At 55.4% G+C, this 8,121-nt stretch overlaps 1 protein-coding gene across 1 annotated transcript in view; it reads right to left on the bottom strand.

Annotated features, from left to right (window-relative positions):
- The window catches only part of SLC8A2 (solute carrier family 8 member A2), a 31,800-nt gene that overhangs the window by 13,401 nt on the left and 10,278 nt on the right, over positions 1 to 8,121 (bottom strand). The window contains exons 3-4 of the mRNA XM_077747227.1: positions 7,912 to 8,121; positions 77 to 499 (exon numbers count right to left, since the gene is read on the bottom strand). The exon at positions 7,912 to 8,121 is cut by the window's right edge and continues 536 nt beyond it. Coding sequence (XP_077603353.1) covers positions 77 to 499; positions 7,912 to 8,121 — 633 coding nt within the window. The remainder of the gene's footprint in view (positions 1 to 76; positions 500 to 7,911) is intronic.

Below are 8,121 nucleotides of genomic sequence, written 5' to 3'. Positions count from 1 at the left end.
CACTCCGTCCCCCGCGCCCCGCCCCAGCTGCCCGCCGCGGCCCCGCCCCCGCCGGGGTGCCGGCCGGCGCGCTCACATGGTCTCGTCGTCGCCGAACTCGAGCTCGCCACACGCGTCCTCGTAGTGCACGCCGCCGCCGCGCGCCGTGCCGTCCACCGTGCGGTACGGGAGGCGCACGGTGCCCCGCGCGCCCGAGCTGCGCACGACGCGCACGTCCACGGTGCCCATGCACTCGCTCACGTGCAGCAGGCGGTCCTGGAAGGAGAAGATGCCCGCGTGGTCGTCGTCCAGGATGGTGACGGTGGCCAGCAGCGGCGCCACCAGCCGTCCCTTGGGCCGCCCGCCGCCGTCGGGCTCGAACATGCCCTGCGCGTCGCCCACGCGCAGGTTCAGCAGCCGCACGAAGAAGTGTTCGTCTTCCTCGAAGATGTCGTCGTCGATGATGCCGATGCGCAGCTCCTTCTGGGTCTCCCCCGGCTTGAACACCAGCGTGCCCTCGCTGCGCGGCAGGGGAAGGGGGAAACAAAGGGGCGAAGGTTGGTCAGAGGCTCTTTGGGAGGGAGGGGAGTCAGGGTAGGCTTCCCGGAGGAGGAAAAGGCGCCACTGAAACCTCACCAAGTATGAGACTGGACAGGCGTTAAACAGATAATACTGAGGATGAGTCAAGGTGGACTTCCCAGGGGGAGGGGCTGCGGAAGGGGAACGAGATAAGAGTTGGTCTCTCCCACCATGGAATCTATGAAGATTAGAAGAGCCAGCATCAAATAGGCAAGGATGGAGATGAAATCAGCATGGGCTTCCTGCGGGAGTTTCCAGTGGGCAGGAGTGCTCCAGGCAGAGGGAACAGCACATGCAAAATCCCAGAGTGGAGAGGGCCGGGAGTGGTCCACAGCCACGCTTCTCAGCCCTCAAGCACACGAATCCCCTGGCAGGTCTTGCTAAAATGCAGATTTCTGGGTCGGTAGCTCTGCGTTTCCAGACTGCATGTCTGAGTGCTCCCACAGGATGCGGGTGCTCCCATGGGAGACAGGGGCCACACTTGGGAGTAGCAGGGATGTAGGGCCCAGAGCTGACATTGGCACACTTCGGATGGAAACCTTTGTGTCCTCTGGGATCCCCACAACAGGAAGTCCACACTGCTTAACTCGGCGTCATTCATTCAACCAACACTCGCTGAGCACCTGCTCTGCGCCCTGTGCTGGGCAGTGCTGGGAACACAGCGGCGAAGAGGCCCTACTTCACCGGGCTTGGAGGCCCGCGGGACAGCCACATCGCGGTGACAATTACACATGTAATAGTGCATTTATAGTCCATTCATTCAGCAACCATTTATTGAGCACCTGCTGTGTGCCAGGCACTGTTCTTAGTGTTTCTTGGGGGAAACAGCAGCAAAAGCAGATCAGAGAAAATCCCTACCCTGGTGACGCTTCTGTTCTAGCGTAGGAGACAAATAAACAACAAACACCATATAAGACGGTGGGTGGTGATGGTGCTCTGGGGAGAAATAGAGGAAAGCAGAAGAAAGGGTAGGGCGTGAGAAGGTGTTGTGTTAGGGTGTCAGGGAAAGCTTTTTTTTTTTTTAATTTTAATGTTTATTCATTTTTCAGAGACAGAGTGTGAGTGGGAGAGGGGCAGAGAGAGAGAGAGGGAGACACAGGATCCGAAGCAGGCTCCAGGCTCCGCGCTGTCAGCACAGAGCCTGACGTGGGGCTTGAACTCACAGACCACCGTGAGATCGTGGCCTGAGCCGAAGTCGGATGCTTAACTGACTGAGCCACCCAGGTGCCCCAGGGAAAGCTTTTCTGAAAGGTGACATTTGAGTAGAGACCTGAGGGAGTGAGGGTGGGAGCCATGTGGAGGATATCTGGGGAAAAGTATCCCTGGCAAGGGACCAGCCAGTGCAAATGTCCTGAGGCAGGAGTGGCTTGGAGTGTGTGAGGAATGGGGAGGTCGGGGTGGCTCCAGCAGAGGGACTAGGGGGAGAGGGAGATGAGATCACAGAGGGAACGGGGCAGATGTCACAGGACCTTGGTGTGCTACAGTAAGGATTTTGGTGCTTATTCTGAGTGGGATGGGAAGCAGGGGAGGCCTTTGCGGAGGGGAAGGACGCGAGCTGGCTTGGATCTAAAGGAGCATTGGTGGTGCCTCTGAAGCACATCCGAGATACTCTAAAACGGGGCAGGGGAGGGAATGAGACAGTGACGTCAGAGTAGTCAGAGCGAAACTTTGAGGGGACAGGAAATGACTGGGCTCGTGGCAGGGCTGGAGGCATCGAAATGACTCTTGATGTGAATGCACCTCGAAAATCTATAATTTCCCTTCCCAGTCCTTCCCACCACGCGCCACCGGCACCGGCGCGATGTGATCCCCAAGTGTTCTCTGTCATTCCTGTGATCACTTTCATAAGAAAGAGGTCCCGGGCTCTAGTTCTCCAAAAGAAGTCAGCTCTGTGGGAGGCGCGGAGAGATTCCAAGGTCCTGGCAAAGAGGGAGAGCCAGATGACAAGCCTGGAGGGGACAGTAAGGGGCTCCCTGTCATGGCAGCCCTCACGCGGGAGACGCTGTCCATGGTGGCCCAGGCCTCCAGCCCAGTGGGCCAGCCTGCTCCAAGCCGGGTCCGCGGCTGGGCCAGCTGTCTGATCTTGGGCGGTTAGGATTTGCAGCTCTCCGAGCCTCAGTTTCCTGATCTGTAAAGTGGAGCTAATAACACGGTCTACCTCCTGGGGGTGTGATAGGATTGAGTTATTATGCCAGGGAAGCACTCAACAAAAGTTAGCTAGTGATATGTGAATGTTAAGATTAGAATCTTAGAGGGGCGCCTGGGTGGCTCAGTTGGCTAAGCATCTGACTTTGGCTGATTATGATCTCCTGGTTTGTGGGTTCGAGCCCCACATCAGGCTCTGTGCTGACAGCTCGGAGTTTGGAGCCTGCTTCGGATTCTCGGGTTCCCAATCTCTCTGTGCCCCTCCCCCGGTTGTGTGCTCCCTTTCTCTCTCTCAAATAAATAAACATTAAAAAAAAAAAAGATTAGAATCAGAATCCTAGGGGCGCCTGGGTGGCTCAGTCAGTTAAGTGTCCAACCCTTGGTTTCGGCTCAGGTCTCACAGTTCATGGGTTTGAGCCCCACATTGGGTTCTGTGATAATGGTACAGATCCAGCTTGGGATTCTCTTTTTCTCCCTCTCTCTCTGTCCCTCTCTCTTCTCTCTCTCTCTCTCTCTGCCCCTCCCCTGCTCCTGCATGTGCTCTCTCTCTCTCTCAAAATAAATAAATAAACTTTAAAAAAATCTTCCAATTCTAAAGCTATGGGATGTCAGAAATGTAAACTTAAGGGATAGAGGAAGGTGGGGATGTTAGCACCATCTTTATCAAGTGGTTAACGTTGGCATCAGCGGTAGTGGGGCGGGCGGGTGCCACGTGCCTCCTGGTATAATGCACCGAGGAGGACACAGCACCACTGACATGAATTCCTGCCAAAACGTGCATCCCCTGAATTGAATCACGAGGAAGCATCTGACAAAGCCCAACTGTGGATGGATCTCCTAACTGGCCTATCTTCAAAAGGGTCAGGGTCACATGGGGCGCCTGGGTGGCTTAGTCGGTTAAGCGTCCGACTTTCGCTTAGGTCATGATCTCGTGGTTCGTGGGTTTGAGCCCCGCGTCGGGCTCTGTGCTGACTGCCAGCTCAGAGCCTGGAGCCAGTTTCAGAGTCTGTGACTCCCTCTCTCTCTGACCCTCCCCTGCTCACGCTCTCTCTCTCTCTCTCCTAGAAATAAATTAAAAAATAAAAAGGGTCAGGGTCGTGAAAATCAGAGAAAAGCCAAGGGATTGATATCCAGACTGAAGAACTCTAAAGAGATATGACAGGGGTGCCTGGGTGGCTCCATCAGTCAAGCGTGCAACTTCGGTTCAGGTCATGATCTCGAGGTTCACGGGTCCGAGCCCCGTGTTGGGCTCTGTGCTGACAGCTCGGAGCCTGGAGCCTGCTTCAGATTCTGTGTCTTCCTCTCTCTCTCTGCCACTCCCCTGCCCATGCTCTCTCTCTCTCTCAAAAATAAATAAACATTAATTTTTTTTTTAAAGAGACATGATAACCAAATGCAACGCTTGGTTCTGGACTGGATGGGCAAAGAGCGAGGGAGTGAAAATGCAGTCACAAAGGATGTTACAGGGACAGCCGGGAAGATGCAAACAGGAACGGAAGATTGGGTCGTAATATGGACTCGGTGTTTACATGTCCCGAGCGGGACGGCTGGAGTGTGACCGTGGGGAGGAGCATCATAGATCTTAGCAGATGCACGTGTGACTCTTCATGGGGGAATGCCCTGCTGCCTGCAACTCACTCCCACAGAGTGACACAATTATTACTACTATTATGTGTTAATTAGAAGGGGTGCGTGAATGCACGCGGGACGAACTATACACAACCTGGTGAACCTGGGCGAAGGCTATAGGAGGGTCCCCTGAACCATGTCTGCAGCCCTTCTGTGGGTGTGCATATTTTCCAAAATAGAAGGTAGGGAAGAAAAAGAGCGTGGGGATTTTAGAAACCAGGGATGATAGAAATATAGAAGATGGGCCCCCATTTCAACACTGGATGCACAAAATCTGAGATAATGAAAGGCTTAGAACCATCACATCGGAGGGGCATCTGGGGGGCTCAGTCAGTTAAGCATCTGACTTCAGCTCAGGTCATGATCTCGTGGTCTGTGGGTTCGAGCCCTGCGTTGGGCTCCGTGCTGACAGCTCAGAGCCTGGAGTCTGTTTTGGATTCTGTATCTCCCTCTCTCTCTGACCCTCCCCTGCTCACGATCTCTCTCTCTCTCTCTCATAAATAAATAAAGCATTTAAAAGATTAAAAAAAAAAAAGAACCATTACATTGGAGACTGTTTGGGATATGGATTAGAATATCCAAATGTGGGGGCGCCTGCGGGGCTCACTCCACAGAGCATGCGACTCTTGATCTTGGGGTTGTGTGTCTGAGCCCCACTCTGGGTTTAGAGATAAATAAGCAAGTGTTTTTTTTTTTTTTTAATTTGGAGAACCAGAGGTCCATGGACCACCCTTATTCTGTATGATACCTGTGGGCAAATCAGAAAAAGGCTTCCCTTCTCCAAGACACTTGATTTCCATGAATCAGGACATCGTCATAACAGGCATCCAGATCTACAACGTCCACTGTGCGAACGGAGCTCTTAGATGTGGTGCTCTTCTTATGCAGTGCACAACTTCAGTAACTGTACGTGACAGCCCTGATCGCCCACTCTGAGGCAGAAACTTGCCCGAGGAACAGGTCCAGGGCTAATCTTGGACAGGAACCCAGGTGTCCTCGCTCCTAGTCCTGGGACCTAAGCTACCTTTGATTAGTGATGCCAGGCCTGTGAAGGCCGCCTGGGATAGGCGAGCAGAGGCCGAGGAAGATGTCAACGTTTCCTAGCTCTTGGGTTCCACCACTGAGCAGCATTTACTCCTGCACTTCAAACATCTCAAGACTGAGGTCACTGGCAGGTGAGAAAGCCGCCTCTGATCCCAGCAGGTGACACCGCCACTCACTTCGTCCTGCAAAACCTTTGGCGGGGACAGTGCAGCCCAGGAGTGTGAGCAGGAGTGGCCTGGTGGAGAGGTTGTGTGAACTGCAGACACCCCAATATGGCGACTGCCTTTTCTTTACTCGAAGGAGGCTGGGAGGTGTGAAACGGAAGGGGGAGGCTCAAGGGACGGGTCACCGGTGGCCGAAGGGATCTCAGAACAAGACCCTGAGCCCCGCTGGGGAGAAGGTGGGAGGAAGTGTAAGAGCAGTGAACGGCGATGAGCAGTTAAAGGTCCTGGAAAGGTCTGAGGTGTGACAGGGGCAGGCAGGGAGACTGGGCTCTCCAAGGTCTTTGCTGTGGCAGAGGGAAGATGTGCGACACAGCGCTCAGCCCGAGGAGGAGGAGAGTTGGGGGGGGCGGGGCTGGCGGCGGCAGGAGGGCAGAACCGAAGATCTGCGAACAGTGCAGCCTCAGCCTTACTCCAGGAAGGGAAGGAGAGGGAGGCGCAGCCGACCACTTAGCGGATGGAACCGTGTGAGTGAGTGGCTCAGTCACCAACACTGTCTCCCATGCTCCGCTCTCGTTTCTTCAGCGCCCTCACCACTGACATTTTCCCCTATTCGGTGTCTACTTCCCAATGGCCTGTCTTTCCCACGAGGGTGTCAGCTGCATGGGGACAGGGACTGGATGTGTTCCACTCACTGCTGGTCTCCCTGCGCAGCTCTGTTCCCGGCACATGCTGGGCCTGTGAGAAGCGGGAGACTGGGAGAGGCCCACGCATCAGTCAACCGAATATACTGGGGCGCCTGTGTGGCTCCGTCGGTTGAGCAAGTGACTTCGGCTCAGGTCATGATCTCATTGTTTGTGGGTTCGAGCCCGGCGTCGGGCTCTGTGCTGACAGCTCGGAGCCTGGAGCCTGCTTCGGATTTATGTCTCCCTCTCTCTCTGCCCCTCCCCTGCTCACACTCTGTCTCTCTCTCTCAAAAATAAATAAACATTAAAAAAATATATAGTACCTGACACATAGTAGGTGTTCATCAGGAATTGCTGAAGGAGGGAAGATCACAGCTGTGTTCAAAAAGGGGGGTGAGGAGCGGGCCTGGGGCAGCGAGGCTCAGGAGGGTGCAAAGGGTGGGTTTCTCTGTGGTAGAACCGAAGACCTGGGGATCATTCTGGCACTTCCTCTCCCCTCTGGTCCCATTTCATTTTCCCACATAGCACTTACCACCCCCTGATGTTTTTATATCTTGAGTGGTTTATAAGCTTACTGCGGCTTGAGGGTAGGGACCTCAGCTGCCTTGTTCGCCATGGGGTGTACCCCCCAGGCATACTGTAGGTGCTCAATAAACCTTTTCACTTTAGTAACGTTGTGTGTGTGTGTGTGTGTGCACGCACGCATGTGCGAGTGGGGTACTTGTTCAAGCAGGTGGTAGCACACGTGAAGGAACTATAATAACACAGGGAGGTCTCCAGCACAAAAAGCCACAGGCAGGGGCGCCCGGGTGGCTTAGTCGGTTAAGCGTCCGACTTTCGCTTAGGTCATGATCTCGCGGTTCGTGGGTTCGAGCCCCGCGTCAGGCTCTGTGCTGACTGCCAGCTCAGAGCCTGGAGCCTGTTTCAGTCTGTGACTCCCTCTCTCTCTGACCCTCCCCTGCTCATGCTGTCTCTCTCTCTCCCAGAAATAAATAAAACGTTAAAAAAAAAGCCACAGGCAGATAACAAACACGGGAGGGGCAGCCCGTGGACGGAGCACAGCCACGCCATCTGGCTTGTCCACAGTGTGTGCCAAATGCCTACCAGAGTGTCCCGTACAGGGGCGCCGGGTGGGGGTGGGGACTCAGCGGGTTGAGCGGAGCCCTGCATCAGGCTCTGCGCTGACAGCACAGGACCTGCTTCGATTTTCTCTCTCCCCTTCTCCCTGCACCTCTCCTGCTCATGCGCACGCGCGCGCGCTCTCTCTCAAAATAGATAAACATTAAAAAAAAGAGAGAGAGAGAGAAGTACGAAGCAGGCTCTCTAGAGCAAATGAATGGATGGCTCAGTCGGTTGGGCCTCCGACTCCGGCCCAGATCATGATCTTACAGGTCGTGGGTTCGAGCCCCGCGTCGGGCTCTGTGCTGCCAGCTCGGAGCCTGGAGTCGGCTTCGGATTCTGTGTCTCCCTCTCTCTCTGCCCCTCCCCCACTCGCCCTCTGTCTCTCTCAAAATTAAAAAAAACGTTTTAAGAAAAGCTTTAACACCCCCCCTCCCTCCCACCAGAGTGAATGAATGAGCCAGCGAAGGAGGGAATGGAGCACAGCGAGGCGCCGGTGGGCGCCGGGGGTCGCCAGGACCCCGCTGCGCCCGCGCAGGGCCGCGGGGCTGGCCGAAGCGAAGACCCACCTGTACTCGTAGTCGGAGCCGGCCTTGGCCGAGCCGTCCTCGGTGCGGTAGTCCACGTAGAAGGTGCTGTTGCCCTCGCCGCCCTGGCACGTGACGGACAGCAGCACGGAGCCGCAGTTCTCCAGGCAGTGGTAGAGGCTGGGCTCGAAGTAGATGCGGCTGGCGCCGTCGTCCTCGTCGTCGCCGGCGCCCTCGGCGGGGAGGCGCGGC

This window comes from Crocuta crocuta, unplaced genomic scaffold (assembly GCF_008692635.1).
Source record: "Crocuta crocuta isolate KB4526 unplaced genomic scaffold, BGI_CrCroc_1.0 scaffold334, whole genome shotgun sequence".
NCBI lineage: Eukaryota > Metazoa > Chordata > Mammalia > Carnivora > Hyaenidae > Crocuta > Crocuta crocuta.
This window is presented reverse-complemented; position numbering and strand designations above follow the sequence as displayed.